General features: G+C 43.3%; 1 protein-coding gene across 4 annotated transcripts in view; it reads left to right on the top strand.

Moving 5' to 3' along the window:
• The first annotated feature begins 19,854 nt into the window (after window positions 1–19,854).
• The window catches only part of LOC147443326 (uncharacterized), a 102,474-nt gene continuing 101,538 nt past the window's right edge, over window positions 19,855–20,790 (top strand). For 3 of the 4 annotated variants that reach the window (XM_086529218.1, XM_086529215.1, XM_086529217.1), the window contains exons 1-2: window positions 19,861–19,973; window positions 20,057–20,205. In XM_086529218.1, coding sequence (XP_086385344.1) covers window positions 20,202–20,205 — 4 coding nt within the window. In that variant the 5' untranslated portion in view covers window positions 19,861–19,973; window positions 20,057–20,201. Of the gene's footprint in view, window positions 19,974–20,048; window positions 20,206–20,790 lie in introns of all 4 variants that reach the window. The other variant, XM_086529216.1, reaches the window with a different exon arrangement.

The following is a 20,790-nucleotide window of genomic DNA, read 5'->3' as shown; positions in this document are numbered from 1 at the left end:
TATTAAAAGTGATCTGCTCTTCATCAAACTAATCTACTTCTTCATCAAACTGATCTGATTCAAGGCTTAAAAATAACAGGTTGAAATCTTCTTCACACATAAAAAACACCACCAAGATGGCTTGCTCACATCCCCTCTCAAAAACATAAAGAAATCCACTTGTAGATGCAAATCTCTCCAATCAGTGATATCTCCCTAAAATTTAAAACTTTTCACTTGTGCTCCTTGGAAAACTTCTCTTATGTCATCAAACATGAAGACATAAAAGCAATGAGATATAAGAATATCAACATCATCTCCTCCATCACCAACTTCACATAGAAATGTAGAACCATCTTTAGGAAAACCCACTTCACCATCATCAAGAACTTGCAAATTACTTGCATCATCACCCAAAACCACCTCCTCAACATCATAAACACCATTGGCAACAGGAATTTGGTATAAATCATCAAGAAACTGAACTTCACTGAATTAAGATGGACTTCTAATATCCATGACTGAATTTGTAAAAGCACCATCATCATAAAGATCATTGATGACAACATCATCATTCAAAACACCTTTCATAACATCAAGGTTTGAAGAAGACTCCATATTGTTGATTTCAATAAGTTGAAGATTCAAATTCTCAATTTGATTATTCTTGTCCAAAATAACTTTCTTAAGAGCATCATGAACTTCATAATAGTAAAATATATGCAAGTCAAATTCAACTCGAACCTGAGAAATCTCCACCATCAATGATGCCTTCTCTTCTTGAAGTTGACTAATTTTGGAAACCGCTTCATTTGCCACAACCATATTTGAATACCTCCTATTATCCAACTCCAAAGAAAGCTTATGGATTATCTCAACTTGAGAAGTAACAAGACTTTATAGTTCAACAAATTGAGGTACATAACTTCTTTGAAAATCAATAATCTCAGGATCAGGGACATGTATTATAGAACTCTGTAAGTTAGGGATCTTCGGTATTAAAACTTGTGATTCAGGGACCTGAAATTCAAAATCGTTGTCTTCACAACCTGAATAAATCAAATCCAATCCTGGAAATTGGCTTGTAGTCTTCAAGGGTCCAAAAAACACTTCTCCATCAACACAAACACCCTCTTGACTGTCATTTGCGGGATAATCCTCAGCAAGATGCATCAAAGACTGATTCATAACATCATCCTCATCATCAACACACATTATGTATTTATCTATCTTCACCTCTTCCACTTCATTACATCCGAATTTCATCCTCTTCAGGATTGATGTCCAAGGTTGGTATATGGGTTTGTATGGGATATTGGTGGCTTCTCTTGCTTACCTCCACTTGTATTCCCTTCTTTTCAATCACCAACTCTTCTTTTGGGTAACTCTTGTTCTCTTCTTGCAAAGATACAAGTCTCTTTGATGTGAGGTTTGGGGATAGCTGGCAGTCCTCTTGGCTCCTTTCGCTCATGAGTTGCTCCTGGCTTCCTCATTCTTCCTTCATCATCTTTTGGACTTCATCTCCCTTGCATTGAACAACATCTCCTTCTTGAATCAACTTCTTCTGTTTAGTGATCTAATTATCTACAACTTTGATCCCATATTCAAGAACATCAAAATCAGGTTGAAAAACTTCAGGTGTTGAAAAATCAAATTCAAGCTTTGAAACTTCAAATTTTGAAACTGCATGTGCCTGAAAAACTGTTGGTAACTGAAAACTGACAACTTGAAGTTGTTTTATGTTAGAACCACTAATAGGTTGATAAAGAGAAAATTGGACATCATCATCACTAAGGTAATCATCAAATTCCTCTTCATACTTCTCTAAAAGACCTTCAACCGCTTCTTGTAACCTTGATATCCAAATTACGTTTGAACATGACTTTCTCTTCTTACCAACTTGATTATTATGCCAGTTGTGTGCATCATCAAGAAAATCATAAAACCACTCTAGATCCTCTTGAGCATCACAATGTCCTGATGACATGATGCATCCTGAAAACTTTGCATAATTTGATACAACTCCCTGCACAACTTTGGCATGCAATACTTGACACAAACATTCTCTTTCTGACAAGGCTTACACATGTAAGGACATCGCTTTGCACAGTGCCCATCTTTTTGACAAATAGCACACTTTTTCTTCTTCTTCTTTGCCGCTATAAAGCAAAGATCAAAGAAATATAGAGCAATAATAATTGCATACTGAAATAACCTTCAAAAGGCTGCATAAAATTGTGTACTTGTTAACCATCGGCATCCACTTCTAGTAGTCATGGGCCGGGCTTGTAGGGCCAATAGGAAAAGGGTAAGAGTGATCGCCGATGAGAGGTGCACTCTAACTGGAACATTCAAGGGTTAGTTGGCTAAGCATGGGCGCCCAAGTGTGAATGGGCGAGCTCATATAAAAGTCACATAAACCTAGAAATCACTCATTCTCTCATTTGTGCAATGAAAAGTACTCTTGCTCCATCTCCATATTCTTCTTCATCTCCTTGTGTGTGTGTGTGTGTGTGTGTGTGTGTGTGTGTGTGTGTGTGTGTGTGTGTGTGTGTGTGCATGAGAGAGAGAGAGTGTTTGTGATCGAGCATTGCGGCGACGGTGGCGAGGCGGTTGAGCGCGGCACAGCGGTAGCTCCTTCTTCTTCGCGGCAAGGAATCCTCCACGAAGGCGAGCGTAGGGTGGTGAGTGACACACTCTTGCTCTCTTGAGCTTGCTAGATTAGTCTGGTTGTGTGCTTACAGCCATTTGTGGCTCACACACAGTGTACGGCAAGTCCCTTGCTTTGACACGTGAAAGAGATGCGCACATTTTTGGCACCATTGCCAGGGAAATGCACTGCACTAAGCTCGAATAGCACTCTATGCTGCTTTGTGGTGCAATATGAAATGTAGGAAAGGTAGAGAAAGAAGGTGTGTGGTTTATTGAAAAGGATTTGTGAACTTTGTTTTTGCTGCAGTGTATTGTTTTCTGTTAATAAGGTGTTAGATTTTTTTGTTGTAAGGTACTGTTTTCTGTTGATAAGGTGTTAGCTCTAAGGTATTAGATCTATAATGTTAGATCTGTAAGGTACAGTAAGTAGATTTGTTAGTTAATTAGTTGTTGTAGTATTGTGTTAGTGTGTAACAGTAGCTCTATTAGTTGCAAGCAGGTAGGTTAGGTGTGCATATGCTCGCCCGCGCGGCGCGGCTGCAGGGACCTTATCCAAAAATAAATAAAAAAATTTAAAAGGACGGATCGAGATCCGGAACAATTTTTGAAGCCCAAGCCCAAGACCAACCGTTGTCCCATAAAGCACACAAAAATCCCCTGAGCGATACTCTTGTTTTGAGCTATCACACACTCTAATCCAAAAATCGATCATAAAAAGACATTTAAAAAATCAAAAACGAGTGAAAACGGGGTGCAAAACGCCCAAAAAATCAAGCGGTTAACCTTCGAGGATATTCACTGACGCTTGTAGGGTGCCAAAAGCACATGCATCTGCGCTCTGGTCGTGTGCTAGAGGCCGAGCAACTAGCGAGCATTTTGATTTACGCAAATTCTCAATACCCACCTACCTTAGGTTCCGGGCCCTCAACGGGAACCCAAGGTAGTACCACTCAGGACCCGCATATTGCATCTAGTGACTCTTTCTCTGATTGTGACATCATAGAGGGTTACCCAATGCCTAATCCTAATAGCTCAAGCCAAGACATGCATGCCATGGGCCCACGGTCCGGGCCAAGCGTGCTTAGCCGCTTAAAGGAAACCTTTAGTAGAGCCACTCGCTCCGAACATGGAGCTAACGATGTAAATGAGGGGGGTGGGGAAGTAAATTTTCCATTCATGACCAACGTAGATCCCATGCTCTTGGAGAGTGTGCACATGAATACTCCATTCACTACACCCCTTGACTCTTGAGAGCTATTCCCCTTCGAGGTTATATATCCTGATGGTAGAAGCCTTGTCGAAGTGCAAGAGGTTGAGCGATATATCATTGCAGCTAGGGAAAAGGAAATCCAGAGCGTACACAAGGTGGAACAACGAAGAGACTTAAAAGCAAAAGCCCCTATGTCAATATCCTTGCTAGGAGAGCAATCGAGTGCTCCTGGATTAGCAACCATTAAGAGTCAACCCATAGAAACCCACATTTCATCTAGTTCAAAGGACACCCATACCACCTCAATCCTAGATGGAGCATTCCTAAATGAGAATTGGGAGTATGAACTACAAACAAAAACTCTAACGACCTATACACAGGTCACACCTATCACGTGGTTTGGTTAGATGTCCTACAATCCACAACGGGTGCCACTACTGTAGAGGATCAACAACAAAGAGTTTATGAGGTCATCCATAGGGTTATTGAGCTAGAGAGACAGAACAAGGGGATCCACATGCCTTCAACGGGTCTCATGAGATTCTTGGATACAGGGAAGGCTAAACAACCAACCTTATTAAAAATGGAGACTCCCTCGGTAAGTTCGATGGATCCTCCATATGTTGTTTCGCGAGGGGTCTTAGTGCAATCTGAGACCACAAATGATAGCTTTACCTTTCCAATTCTAGCTCATCTTTCCCTTGATGACACCACGGCTACCATGCCTACCCCAATGATGGGCATGCCAAGAAACATGCCATGGACCTCATTTGTTAGTAAAGCACCACTACATGGTAGCTCAATGCCTGCAACAGTACCTACAAGTGTGTACCAATCGTATACACCTATGGGTCCTCGTACTCATGTAGTTTCTACCCTCCCATTGTTTCAACAACCTATGCTCCACAACCACGACACCCAAGCTCTTATTTCAATGGGAACGGACGGGCTAGCATTAGCAAGTCACATTCGACGTCTGCTATGCCTAGGGCCACACATATGAACTTTGGGCCACCACATGGAACAACACCGTACCAAACGTGGAGCCCAAGGGCTTCCTATGCGCCAAGCCCAATGCCAATACCTACTCCATATGTAGTCTCTAGAGCACCTTCACCCACGGTGCCTACTCACTTAGGTGACTTGGCAACATTTGCTCAAGCTATCGGTCGATCTATTGTTGAGAATATGTGTAACACGCCTTATAGAGAGCCTAGAAGTAAAGCAGTACAAATAGCCAAGCTCACACAAAAAATTAGTGGAGACAGGGATGTGAGAAAGCATATCAAAGTGTCTGAACAAATATGTGATTCTCTAGGAGAACACAATGACTTGCATAAGAGTAATGCTTTAAGCTTAACCTTAAGTGGGAAGGCTGGGGATTGGTATAAAACCCTAAGGGTGGAAGAAAAAACGATTTACCCTACTCTTAGGAGACTATTCTTGAAAGAATACATACGAGAGGGAGTGCTTTGGGGTGTAGCCTCTCAGCTCCAGAAAGCCCAACAAGAGGAAGGAGAGTCGATGAGAGAATTTATTAGTCGCTTGAGGCATCTGAATTCTTGTTGTAATCCAAATGAGTGCTTCAATAATAATCAATTGCTTGATAAATTCATTAGGGGATTACGACATGAGGATATCTACAATGGCCTAGTCATTAGAGATATCACCACTTGGGAAGCAGTCACCATCGATGCGATCCAATTGGAGGATAATTTAATGATTCAAGGGGAAAGAGTGTCTGTTGAGCCTAAATCTACTAGCTCGCAAGCATCGGGGACATCAGCTAATGACCCTAAAGTGTATGGCTAAGGAGACAAAGATATCTGAGATGACTTTAGCAGATCTCACCAAGGCCCTACTTTTGGAGTAAAATTCAATGGGAATTGCAATGCTTGTGGGACGTATGGTCATCAAGCTAAGGATTGCATAGTATTTAAGTGAGTGATGGCCAATAGACCAACCTTAGCATGGACAGACACACGTTGAGTGCCTGCATTGATGCCGGCCCCACCTCTTGAACAAATGTCACAACATAGGGTCCCTAGGGCCCTAAATGTTGTTCAAACAACACCCTTACCACCTCTAGTGCTAGGACTGCAACCACCACATCCGAGAATCACGTTTGTGAATCAAATGGGTTGTGAGTCATGTATGGCTTGTTTGGAAGGCTGTGAGGAAGATATAGACCCTAATATTGCCTATGGGATTGATGTGCTTAAAGAAAGTCCACAATACTACATGGAGGACTATTGGGGACAAGTCAAACATGTCTATCAAGTAGTTGCTCTTGCTACAAGAGGCCAAAATATCAATTACACTGCCAAGGGACCACCTCTTCAATGCTATGAGTGTGGAGGCCCACATCGTGTGGCCGAGTGTCCTACTAGGCTACAAAAGAACACCACACTAATGCAAACCAATCAAGAAAGCACGTCTACAATGCCGATACTCATGTGTAATCGATGTGGCACAAATCATTTGATTGCCCAATGTCCAAATAATCCAAATGTGTCAAAGATCACGCCATCAAACTTGATTGAGGTTACCGAGGAGCCATCACAAAGTACATATGTGGTACCAATAAGCGTACTCACACGATTGATGCTCCAAAAACAAAATTATATTCTTGAGGAAAGAGACATGGCATCAATTGCCCAATCTCAAAAGAAGAATAAAACACGAAGGAAGAGATTGCAAAAAGCAGCGAAGTCAAACCCCAGTTCAAAGACCAACATAGGGACTGTTGACGACCACTTATATATGAACAACACTGAAGAGGATTCTGATTCAGGTGAAACCATGGAGACCAAAACGACCACTAAGAAAGAAACCAACAAGGAAGATCGTCATGAGCCACAATTGCCAGGATCCAAGAAAAAGATAGGAACTTATCCAAATCCTACGAAGGAGATCAAGCGAGTCAAGCAATTAAAGAGTTTGGTAGAAGAGACCCAAAGGGATCTGGAGCCAGCACCTAGGTAGATCCAGATTACAGACACAATGTTCCCTACGCAACAACAACCTCACCAAGTCCATAGACACTTAGCCATACCTAGTGTCATCCAAGAAGAAAGTGACTTAAAGTCATGGAAAAGTGGGCGTACTCACTTCTTGTTGGAAAGAATGTTTACAGAGGGACTACCTGACCCTATCGAAGAAATGGCGATCCCATCTTCCCCACGTCAAGGGACTGAAGCCCAAAAGACGTCGTTAAACATTGCCAAATTGATGGATTTCATGGCTTCAGAAGTCAGAACCACCATCATGTCCAAACTATATGGAGACCCCGAGCTATTCTTAGTTCTTTGAGCTTTCCTCAATGGAGAATTGAAGGTCGGGCTACCACAATTTGCACAGATGGATGGAACTAGGGAGATGCCAATAGAGGAGGAACACTTAGATCCACAACCCAACCTAGATGAGAACCTTGTTGTAGAAAGACCTGTTAACAAGTTGGGACAATACTTTGAGGTGATGAATGCAATGCAACCATACCAATCACTACCAAGGGATTAATTGTGAAGGGAATCCTTGATGGTGGCGCTGGGGTTAGCATTGTTACTAAAAATTGTTAGGAAACTATGGGAAGACCTCACCTTGGGACCACAATCATAGTAGTAAAGATGGCCAATGGGTCGATTGTTAAACCTATTGGGATGCTAGAAGATCTCAAGATCAAGATCTTTGGACATAAAATTAGAAATACCTTCATTGTTATGGATTTCTCCAAGCACACTATGGTATCTGAAATGATCTTAGGAGGTCCTTTCATGAGGAAAGCAAAAATGGTGCATGACTAGTCTAAAAACCATGTCTACTTGCATTTCCAAGATTCTGTCATTCAAGTGGATCTTATAACTAGTCGAGCACATCCTTTAGGAAACATGTTTATAATTGATCATAGATCTGACACCACAGTTCACTCGGCCCCATTGCAGTATTGTTACACATGTAAAGTGGACACTGATGTTGGGGAAGATTCTTCTTATATGGATGTACTACCTGGGATAACTTAGTCGGACAATGTGGATTGGGTCCACTTAGCAGCAACCATAGACACTTGGGGAAACAGGGGGACTACCTGGTTAACACCTGAGGGGGATGAAATGCCACCACTCGTACCCTTAAATATGCTAGAAGCATTGCATATAGCTTCTGATGACCTACAAGATGAAGGTTTGACTGGCATTGGAACCAGTAGCGTCTCACAAGACTATTGCCCACACGATTTGGGGTTAGAATCATCAATTGAAATTGACTTTGAGGACAAAGAATCTGAGTTGAATCTTAGTGCAAATGTGGGGGAAAACCATTCAGAGCCCAGTGGTACCCTAGATGACAATCTATCCAAGGGAGCATAAGACACAAGTAGCACTTCATCTAGTGACTCTTCACTAGAGATCGCCCGTAATAAAAAATTAGACAAGAAGAGTAAGAGATATAAGAGGCGACAATATCGAGCAAATGTGCATGCTAGAATAAATGAAAAGAAATCTACCGCAGAATGGCTTAATTATATAGGGGCATGTGATGCTCATCGGAAGTTGGTAGATAATTGGGGTGAATACCTTCCAAGCGTTATGTGGTGTAGTCCACAACCCATTGACATCGCACAGCTAGAGGCTACAGAGAAGCCAAAGTTGAGCCGTACCATAAGGAGACGACAAAATCGAGAGTTAGCTCAACAACAAAAGGAGTCGGAAGTGAAATCACAGTCCACAGAACAATAGGACCCCACAGACTTACACCATGCACTTGAACATTTTAAAGCCTACACCACATAGGAACGTAAGGTTGTGTATACAAAGGCTCAAAGAAAACCTATCGATGGAAGCAATGGAGTTTATGAAGGTCCAGTGATAGTTAAAGAAATAGAGTTAGCAGACCCAGGAGCAGAGTCCAAACCTGTTTTCATTGCCCAAGATCTGACAGAGACTGAGGAGTGTGTACTAAAAGAACTTCTTTAGGGATATATTTGCTTGGACATATCATGATATGAAAGGTGTTCCACCTTCCGTGGTGCAACACACAATCCCCATGAATAGCATGGCTAAACGAGTTCAGCAACGACCCTACCCAATGAATCCTAAATATGCAAAGATCGTTCAAGAAGAGATTGAAAATCTTGTGAAATGCGGATTCACATACCCTATTGAGCACTCAGAATGGGTTTCTTTGATAGTGATTGTGCCAAAAAAAAATGGTAAACTCAGAGTGTGCATGGATCTCAAGAAGGTCAATGTCGCCACTAGGAGGGACCATTACCCCTTGCCATATTCAGAACATGTGCTTGAAAGAGTTGCAAGGAAGGAAGCTGATAGCTTTTTAGATGGGTACTCTGGCTACAATCAAATCACAATTGTGCTAGAGGACCAAGCTAAAACAACCTTTATAATCGAATTTGAAGTGTTCGCATTTCGTGTTATGGCTTTTGGCTTAACCAATGCCCCTGCTACCTTTCAAAGATTAATAAACACTGCTTTTAGAGAATATTTGAGGGAGTTTTGCAAAGCTTTCTTATATGACCTCTGTGTTTATTCTTCTTGGAAAGAACATTTATCATGCTTACAAAAAGTGTTTGAGAAGTGCAGATTATATTGCATCTCCTTAAACCCTTTCAAATGCCAATTTTGGGTTAAACATGGAGTCATTTTAGGGCATATAGTGTCCAAAAATGAGATTTCCATAGATGAGAGCAAAATTAAAGCCATTGCTGAATTGCCACCACCTGCAAACTATAAAGGAGTTCAAAGGTTCATCAGCCATGTTGGTTATTACCAACGGTTTTTTTTAAACTTTGTCGAGAGAGCACGTCCATTGTACAAACTTCTCATTGAGTTTCATTGGACAGCGGAGTGTGACCATGCTTATGAGTCATTGAAAAAGACCTTGACTAGCGCTCCTATTCTACGAGTGCTCGATTGGAATGTAATTTTCCATGTGCATATTGATGCATCAAACTTTGCTATTGGGTGTGTTCTAGCTCAACCAAGAGAACATAAACTGGACTACCCATTAGCTTTGCAAGTCGTCAATTGAATGATGCTGAGAGAAACTACACCACTACAGAGCTAGAAGGTTTAGCTATGATTTATGCAGTAAAGAAATTCCACTACTACCTTCTTGCCAACAAGTTTGTTTTCTATGTGGATCATCAAGCCTGGTTGTATCTAGTGAATAAACCTTGTTCCACGGAAAGAATTACACGATGGTTGTTGATTCTTCTTGAGTTTGATTTTACCGTTGTGATGAGACCTGGTAAAAGACATGTCATGGCGGATCATTTGTCTCGCATACCCAATGGTGAAGCTCCTACTGGAGTTGATGATGAATTCTCCGTGATACTTCTCTATTCCTAGTTGAGACCATACCTGAATGGAGTGAGAAGATTGTGAACTTTTTAGTTAACGGTTTTCCACCCAAAGAGCTTCACAAGGACATAGCTTGAAAACTGTTAAAAGAATGTGAACCTTATTCTCTCATTGCAGGACCTCTCTACAAGCTAGGGAAGGATGGTATTCTTAGATGTTGTGCCCGTGAGGATGAGTATTTATACATACTGCAAGAAGCCCACATGGGTATAGCCGGAGGACATTTCTCATCGGGGGAACTAACAGCTAGAAAGGTGTTGCAATCAGGCTATTGGTGGCCTACCTTATTCAAGGATGCATCACTTTTTACAAAAGGATGTGATGAATGCAAATGTTACAAGATTACACAATGAAAGGATGAGATGCCCTTACATCCTGTCAAAGTGACTCAACCATTTGAAAAATGGGGTGTAGGCCCAATTAGTTCGGCAGCTCGTAGCACTCAATCTCGATATATTATCGTTGCCACTGACTATGTAACAAAGTGGGCGGAAGCCAGGGCGACACGTAAGGCTGATGCAAGGTCAACTTACAAGTTTCTCTTTGAGAATATTATTACAAGATTTGGTTGTCCTTTGAGATTGTGAGTGACAATGGTACTCATTTTATAAATGCAGTGATAAAGGAACTCACTACCAATTTCATGATAGCTCACCATAAGTCCACACCTTATTATCCACAAGCAAATGGCCAAGCTGAGAGTACCGAGAAGACCTTAATTTCTATCTTGACCAAAACGGTGGAAGCTCATCGCACAGATTGGGATTTGAAGCTGACTTCAGCTCTATGGACTTATCGCACTTCTTACAAAGTCTCTATTAATTGTACACCATTCAAAATGGTATATGGCCAAGAAGCAGTTATGCCATGGGAGTTTGTAATTCCTAGTCGGCGTGGAGCTTCACAAGAAGGTTGGGATGGTAACCCTTTAGTTGAGCGCTTATATATCCTTGAGAGATTAGATGAAGAAAGACAATTGGCTATGCAAAATGCACTTGTGGAGAAAGATAGAAGGAAGAAATGGTTTGACCGTCATCTAAAGAATAAAGATACCAATGTTGGTGATAAAGTCCTTATGTATGGAGTGTGTAACGAAATTAAATATGCAGAAAAAGGACCATATAGAGTATGTAAAATCACCCCACAAAGAACCATTCGTGTGGAGACTCTTGATGGAGTTGAAACCATCGAATTCCTCAATGGTAAAAAATTTAAAAGATCTTATGATCCTTTAAGCCAAGAAGAGTTACGTGCCATCCATCAAAAAAAGGCAGCCAAGGCACAAACAGAATTGAAGAAGATACAAGCTCAAGCTGAGCCTAAGGAGCGATAACAACACATAAGACACCAACGAGAGACCAACTTTGGAGTTACACATGTATTCCACGTTGAAACAGAGGATGATTGGTTGGACTCTGACACACCTCTACGATACCCTATTGAACTAAATAGCGCATATGGGAAAGTGCTATATAATGCCTTGTTAGACACGGGTGCTAAATATAATCTGTTGTCATATGGAGTGTGGTATCAGTTGGGAAAGCCACCTCTATCTGAGAGTATTATCCAAGTCAAGGGTGTCAACAAGAAAAAAACTACGGTTTTTGGAATTTGGCTCACTTCTGTCAATTATGACAATGGGGTTGTAGCTCAAGACTTTTTGGTCATTCCCGTAGGAACTATGGAGGGTAATATAAACCTAGGATGCACGTGGATGATAGCCACCAAATGCACTATTGATTGGGGGACTGGGGATGTCACAACGCAGAAACCAAATCTTAGTCCTGCCACTCAAGCCATAGTCCCTGAGATATTGCCTCTTAAGGAAATAAAACCCAAAACATTGCATGTCCAAGAGATTGAACCATATGTCTCCATAGCCCAACTCTCCAGAGCTTCAACTGTTGTAGTTGAAATAAAGCTTGAGACACACAAGACCCATCCTAATATAACAAAGAAAATATACAAGTGGGTCCCTAAAGCTTCTTTAGCGACCATAGCTAGTGCTAAAAGATAGGAGCCTGGTAAGAGACGTCCCACTCACCCCAAGAGATGTAAAGAAATGTTGCGTTGGATTCCTAAAAAACTATTGGAAGCCCAAGGCTACTATGAAGGAAATGATCAAATCTGGGTGCCAAAACGTAAATTGTGCTCTTACTTGTCACCTGGCCCATGTGAGCCCAATCCCGTAGCTCCAAAACAAATTGAAGATCGCAGAAAGGAAAAAATCACGGAATGCTACACACCCGCTCCAGAGCTAGTTTGGGTATCGAAGAAAGAACGATTTGTTCCACCTAGCTCAGAAGCAGGAAAGTCAAATGAAGCTTCTTGCTCTTCATGTAGTTCCTATACGAAAATAAAAGCTTCGACACAACCTCCACCTACCATTATACGAAAATAAAAGCTTCGACACAACCTCCACCTACCATTATACATATCCATACAAACAAGGAAGAATTTGCACCTGCCGTTGTAAGTTCACCACTTACAACAACGTTGCAAATAAAATCATGGGAGAGTACCTTACCACCCTTGCCACTAGATGAAACGCATAGGGCGATTGAAAACTATTGGTTAAAGCCTTCACCCATAAGAACTTGGAACAATTGGTTTCAAAAGGTGATGACATCATTCCAAAAGGTATGATCTACCCAAGGAAGGGGGGAGTGTTTGCTGGCATCCATCATTCACTTGCTTCCCTCTCAACCTTCCTCCCTGACCTCTCAATCTCCCAATCTTAGGGAATGTATATATAAAGCCTTATACTCACAAAAACAAGATAAAAGTAAAAGAGTAAGAGCCACCAAACAATAATTTGGAAACTTACAAGTTCTATACATAACACAAAATCATAAAAACACATGATGCACAAGGACACGATCTTTTGACACAACCCTTGTAATATTTACACTCTAACCATCATCTATCTGTGTGTACAGACATGTCTAGTACGCTAGAGTCATCCACTCTTGCCTTGGGTGAGAGGTACCCTCGTTACTTTTCACAAGTGTTTCACATGGTCTTTTCGGTGCTTGCCTGTGAATGGGACTTCGTAGGTATGCTAGCATGTGAGAGAAATTTTGATGAGTTAGAACGGCTGCTATGTCTCTTGACCACGACTGATCCATACTTAGTAGAGAGCGTTTCTCCCATTATACAAGCCTACCCTTTTGACCAAGATGACTATAGACGTCTAGTGACCTTCTTAGTAAACATTGGTGCCTCTAATGATGAAGACAATTTACATGATTACATGGATGGCACATATGGTCTCACGGATGATGACTTTGTTTTTCTTGATGACGAAGATAGGGGTTTAGCCTTAGGGTTCCCCCCCAATCTCTATAATATCCTATTCCCTTGACTCTCTAGGGGGAGTGCAAATAATTAGGCTAGGGTTCCTTATGTTGTTTAATTGTTGGTACCTCTTCCCACTGATGTGCCTCTGGAAGGTGGATGTTTGGTGGTGACTATTGTGTTATTTGTGACTACATAAGGATGCCTTCGAAGGAAAATGACAATGGATGTTTACATGTTACAACAGTTTTTCTCCATTATATCAGGTGTACTACTTCCTTTTATCTATGCTTTTCACAGTTACATGTTTGCATCTTGTCATTTGAGTTTCTAACAATGCATAAAATTTATGAAGTTGTGACATTGCCAATTTAGATGCTATAATTTTTTCAAACTTCTAGTACCTTGTTCTTCTCTTTGAGTTTGGTCTATTAGTTGGCTTTAACTAGGTATCAGGACCTTAGGCTAAACTAGGCCACTTAATTGCTGACTTTAATTCTTAAATACTCTATTAATTATAGTAACTTTAGTAATGTTTTAAGCTATGAAGATATAGTTCTCTCTAAGCTTATTCCACCTAAGTGTGACTTGTGTTGTGGAAGTCCATGTGTTAAGCTGGTATTTGAGACCTCGAGTCCCCCAGCTACTTGTAGCAACTATGACAAAAAAAAAAAAGCAAATAGCACAAACTTCCTTGTATTTATGTTGATCACACTTAAGTGGTATAAGTGACAAGATCACTAGTCTTTAGACCCCGACGAGCATTCCTAGGGTTAACTACTCTTTATTTGATATTTTTTAATTAACGTTGGTCAATGTAGTACTTACTTTAGCCCTAGCTCTTGTGTACTACTCTTAGAGTCAACTTAATAGACCTTAACTCAATTGCATTTTATTCAGGTACTACGCTTGTTCTCGTTGGCAATGTTACAATTCATGAATTTTTTTGCATTTCCTAAAATATCATGTATGCATCTCACTTATTGCACGCCTGTACATGCTGTCTTTGAGCTTTCACAATGTTGTTTTTCTTCTACTACAGGTACTCCTAGCGTGGATCCCGATGCTACACTGCTACATTCCGAGGGTGGAATCTACATCAGGAAGGGGGGTATGTTAACCACCGGCGTCCACTTCTAGTAGTCATGGGCCGGGCTTGTCGGGCCAATAGGAAAAGGGTAAGAGTGATCTCCAATGAGAGGTGCACTCTAACTGGAACATTTAAGGGTTAGTTGGCTAAGCATGGGCGCCCAAGTGTGAATGGGCGAGCTCATATAAAAGTCACCTAAACCTAAAAATCACTCATTCTCTCATTTGTGCAATTGAAGAGTGCTCTTGCTCCATCTCCATCTTCTTCTTCATCTCCTTGTGTGTGTGTGTGTGTGTGTGTGTGTGTGTGTGAGAGAGAGAGAGTGATCGAGCATTGCGACGTTGGCACGACGGCAGCGAGGCGGTTGAGCGCGGCACGGCGGTAGCTCCTTCTTCTTCGCAGCGAGGAATCCTCCACGAAGGTGAGCGTAGGGTGGTGAGTGACACACCCTTGCTCTCTTGAGCTTGCTAGATTAGTTTGGTTGTGTGCTTGCAGCCATTTGTGGCTCGCACATAGTGTATGGCAAGTCCCTTGCTTTGACATGTGAGAGAGACGCGCATAGTACTGCATAAACTGCATACTTTCAAGAAACAAAAACTGCCTGCAACAACAAACTGCAATTGCCTGAACTAAACTGCAATTGACTGCACAAAAACTGCACAAAGATTGCACAGAAGCTGTCAAGAACCTGCAAACGCCTGCAACTTGTCAGCAATTGTAATTTTGATTTTCCCTGTAAGATTCGAGAAGAACTCCTCCAAGAACTTTGATGTATTATTCCTCAGACTCTTCCTGCGGGGTTACCCAATTCAAGAATTCTTGCAGGTGGTCTATGTGAACCAACATATTAGCACACTGCTGCATTCCTGAGTGCCGTATGGTTCAGGCTGAATTTGAACCAATTGCAGGATTGCCAAAGTGTTATTGGGGGAAGAGAAAGGGACGGCGGCGGCTAAAGCACAAGAGAGAAACTTCGCAGCATAATCGACTCACCATTTGCTTTGAGATTACTGGAATTTTCTCCCATGTCCATTAGGACACGCACAACAGGATCGCCAAAGTGTTAGGGGCTCACAACCCTAACATGTATTAAGTGCAAGAAACATACAGTATAAAGGAAAACGACTACAAGAGACTGCACATTACACCATGAAAACTGCAAACTGTGTGAACACAAGAGACCATGGCTAAGCAAGAGAAAGTATTGCACTATCGTGTATTCATCATCAGTGTCCATTACATTCTCAAAAACAACAGTACGAGTGCAAACTACAAACTACCTGCTGGTTACATCCAAAAACTGCTACATGCCATATGACCTTTCAGGTATTCAAAACTACCTAGGCATTAGGCACTTTGTGTAAACATGCCCTTAAGGTTTTAAAGCTAAGACCTTAGTTAAAAGTCCAAAAAGATAAGTGCCCTGACACATCAGGCCCTAACAATAAGCTGCCTAAAATTATGGTGAAGAGTCACCGAGAAACCGTGTGAAGTCCTAGGCAAAGAAGTCTCACCTACGATGAATGTTGAAGCTTGTCAATCCACGAGGAACTGCTACAAAGGGATACGTCTGCACCAGAAGGGGGAGGTGGGAAGGGATGGAGGTGGGGGGGGGGGGGGGGGGGGGGGGGGGGGGGGGGGGGGGGGGGGGGGGGGGGGGGGGGGGGGGGGGGGGGGGGGGGGGGGGGGGGGGGGGGGGGGGGGGGGGGGGGGGGGGGAGGGAAGAGGGGATGGGGGGGGGTTGTGGAGGTGGGTGGAGGCCTTGTCCTGCTGAAGAGGGTCAAAATGGTTCCTTGTGGGAACCCATTGCTGCTGACCTGGAGCATGGCGACCACCCAAAGGGCCAAGCTGACGTGGTGGGCCTTGTCGACGCCGACCGAACCTCCTGCTAGACCTCCTCTACCTAGGCCCTAGGCTCGGAGGGAGAGTCTACCCGAGTACGCTATGACTCATTCTACTGATGATGGCTAGCCTTAGGAGGCTGGGGTTGAGTCTGAGGTGAAGGTCAAGGCCTCCTCCATGGACAGGCCTTCGCAAGATGGCCCATCTATCAAAAAATGAAGCACTGATTCGGGAGTGCCGAATACTCCATGCTCTGGCGGAGCCAACCACCACTCACCCGAGGTAGTAGAATGACCTTCATGTGGGTGTCCCGAACCAAAACACGTACTGTGGGTATGCCACCTGCCTTGGGAGGTGTCTCCAGGTAGGTCCCAATCTCTGAGCCAATCCTAGACAGGAGCGGAAGGTACTCCCTCCTCAGTCCGAGGAAGCAGACTGAGATGGGAAGGTCTCCCTCCTCTACAAGAACATCAGTAGTTGGGTCAAAACCATTGCGCCACTGTAAAAAATAAGCTCGAACTGCTCGGATGGCCAGGGGGCTCATCGCAATGACCTTGGACGCCATCTTGGGGATCTCAAACTCTATCTAGTAGTAGCCACGTTCGAGAAGCTGAGCGTTGAGGATCTTGCCCACCTATGCTAAAAGGCGGCCTGGAGGAGATCACGCACCTCCCAGTTGCTAGGTCGGGTGCCGACGATCTTGCAGATGACAGAAGTTGCATGGAGGTGCTCCACCTCTGCTGCGAGGGGCAAGAGAGAAAATCGGATGGTGGGTTCTCTAGAGTCGGGCAAGGGGGCTTCTTGAGAATCCCTTTGGGATGGAGCATGAGCCTCCATCTGTGTCTGCTACTGCGAAGAAGTTGGGGGTAGGCGTTCTCCCACTGGCGTGGACGACCTCCAAGGCAGCTTAGTGAAACACCAACTGACGAAGAGGATGTAGGGCAGGAGGGTGCAAGATGGCAATGGGGATGAGGGATGAGAGTAGGAAGTGTGTGCAAGGGTGGGATGGGAGGGGGCAGCGTGCGGGAGGGTGAGACGGGAGGGGGCTGCGTGCGCAAGGGTGCGAGTGGCAAGTAGGTCACGAGGAGGGAGGAGCGGGTTGGAGCAGGAGAGCAAGACACGAGGGGGGGGGGGGGTGTGCTGGCGATGGCAGGTGACCGGTACCCAATCATGATTTTTTTTTTACTGCATCCAATTTAGAAAAACTTGCCTAGGATCCATGTCCTAGTAAAATATTCAAAATCTAGCATAAACATGACAAAAAGAACTATGTTTGACTAGCAAAGGTCGGCCATGCCAAACATCTTTGCACCTTTATCCATTTTAGCAACATGCCTTGCCTTTGCATTCAAAACTTACTTTGGAAACCTTTTAGAGGCTTTCTTATGGCCCTTGCTCGGTCATCTGCTACATAGAGAGTCTCTTGGCATGTAGAAGAGCGGTATGGGTCTCATGTTGCCAACACAAGAGCTTTCAGTGCTTGTATTACATCTATTACATGTTACTTCGTCTATTGATTTAGCCTAGCATAAATGCCCCTCTATAGTAGTAACATTGGACAAGCCCATTGCCATTTACAGAGCAAGACATGCACAACCACAAGGACCTCATCAATGGATGAGATCCATCATTGCTCTCCATCTTCTAAATATTGCACGGGGAGTCAGCACCAGGACTCAATGGTCTCACCTCTCGAGGAAATCCTTCATGTGGATGCTACGTTGAGGAAACTATTCCTGTGACTTCCTATCGCACCCTACATCTTATGGATTTAGCTAGAATTGTGCATTATTTAAAGAGATTTCTCTCTCTCTCTCTCTCTCTCTCTCTCCATTCTTCTCTCGCTCTCGTCATCTCTTCTTCGTCTCCTCTCTCTCTCGCTCATCCTCTCTCCTCCTCTCTCTCTCCTCACTCTCTCTCTCTCTCTCTCTCTCTCTCTCTCTCTCCTCTCTCTCTCGCTCAATCGACGCATCTCGACTAACAAGATGGATATTCGAGGCTTAAAGAATCCCCCCCCCCCACCCCCACCCCCCCCCCCCCCCCCCCCCCCCCCTACCCCACCCACCCCAACCCCCACCACCATTGTAATAGTCTGTGAGGCGGCCACGTGTCATACGTCACATCAATGGCTTTGCATGGCCTCAATATTGAGGCACTCCCTTCATTTCATCATAGCCTACATCATCCTCTCATTGAGCTTAGCTGCATAGATCTAGATTGGCTCGTTTGGATAAACATTGTGAGGTGAGGTACACAGTGAATATGGATCAAGCCCTCATAGCCACTTGACACAAGAATGGCACACTATTGAAGATGTTATCTACAAATATGGGTGTATGGGTTTATCATACACTTCACATACATGGACACACTTCTAACATGGTATCAGAGGTGCTATTAGCCAAATGCATACCTTGTCTGATTTGAGATTGTAGAAAGGTAGATCCATGAGAAGATCGCCTATGCTAGTGTCATCAAGAGGTGGAGTTAAAAGGAGCACTATATACATTGCTACGCCATCTATTATGAGCCTCAAGGGAGGTACCATTGCGATCATGTGCTTCAAGGATTAGAGGTGTCTTAAGCTCTTTTTAGGCAACATAGAGAGTCTCTTGGTAGGTAGAGGAGCAATGTGGGTCTCATGTTGCCAACACAAGAGCTTTTAGTGCCTGTATTACACATGTTACATGATTTATTGATTTAGCATATTGTAAATGCCCCTCTAATAGTAGTAACATTGGACAGGCCCATTGCCACTTACAGAGCAAGACATCCACAACCACAAGGACCTCATCAATGGATGAGAGCCATCATTGCTCTCCATCATCTGAATAATGCATGGCGACTCAATGGTCTCTCCTATGGAGGCAATCCTTCATATAGATGCTACGTTGAGGAGACTATTCCTAGACTTATTACTTGTCGCACCCTACATCTTAAGGATTTAGATTGGGTTCACAACAGGCGACAGAAGGCAAAGCAGGCACACCTCGAACCAATAAACTTGTACCATGTCACCTGCCCTGTTCACATCGTGTGGAGGAAGTGTTCAAAAAGGTTGTCAGCTCGCGGAAGACATTGCAAGTATTTCTTCCAACCCCCACCCCTCGCCCCAAAACACTTCCACCCTCCACGTCTGTTGAGGAGGCTTCGCTGGCAATTTTTTTTCTTTTTTTATTATTTTAATAACCTGCAAACCTTTAAAAGAAGACCTTTTTAGTGTTGATTATGCCGACCTCCAGTGTTCACAACGGGTGGCGGATGAAAATAGTCAAACTCGGTACTTCCACTCCTATGTGAACTGATGGGCGGTGGAAGAGTGCATTCAAAGCTCTTCCGACTTGGGGTGTGATTGCCGCCGCATTAGTGTGAACCCAGCCTTAGTTAGAATCGTGCATTACTTAAAGAGACTTCAATCCCTCTCTCTCTCTCTCTCTCAATAGACGCATCTCCCCCCCATATTGATAGTCTGTGAAACGGCCACGTGTCATTACTGACTTCCCGAACCTCTCGAGTCTCCACTGCTCAGGTGCGTTGCGTCCGTGTGTGTGTGTGTGTGTGAGAGAGAGAGAGGCAGAAGGTTGAATTATCTTTTTTTCTGGAGGGCTACAGGTCTGGCCATATGGTGCATCTCAGACCACAATTCGTATTCACAAACGAAGAAAAATTTCAATAGCTATCTTCCATTGTAAATCAGAGTGCGTTTTGCCCAGCTGCAGTGTTTCGACATGTACTTTGTTTGAGGTCTTCATTATCTATGGGTGCGCTCTTTCACACTACTCTTTTGGTTCTCTAAACATGTAGTCACAAAGGGCAATTAGCTTGACTCTTGTTAGCCTTTATGGCATGTTGGATTCAAGTTGAAGCGTTCTTACCGAGAAGATGTTAGTCCAAAACTCAATGTCCACCTCTTAGCATCTCTGACCCTTACTATTACTGATTGTAAGGCCCCCATATGAACAGATGCAAGAGTTTGGAGGATATTGGTGAATGTTTGATGGGGTCTCGTTGGGTTTGGTTAATCCACGGCTTATCTAGACTAGACTTAGTGCCGTGTAGGATTTGGGTAGTTTTGCTATGTAGAGCAAGACCCAAACTTAACTCATGGGACATTTTTAGGGCTCTAGATGAGTTCGGATTGTAAATAGGACCTTATGTTAGCTCTAAGAGTAGGCCAAACAAAATATCATTCAAGAGCTTGAGTCGTAGGGAGAATCGTGATGACTCGCATAAGATGAAGCATGTGCTTCTTCCATAATCTTCTATCTAAGTGGTATCGCCACATAGTTAGCTTGATGGTGATATGCATAGCCATTACGAATAGAATAGGGAGGGGCCGTCTTTGT

Source organism: Adiantum capillus-veneris, chromosome 14 (assembly GCF_014529385.1).
Source record: "Adiantum capillus-veneris isolate H3 chromosome 14, ASM1452938v2, whole genome shotgun sequence".
Lineage (NCBI taxonomy): Eukaryota > Viridiplantae > Streptophyta > Polypodiopsida > Polypodiales > Pteridaceae > Adiantum > Adiantum capillus-veneris.
The sequence above is the reverse complement of the archived record's forward strand: the minus strand, read 5'-3'. Positions and strand labels throughout refer to the sequence as shown.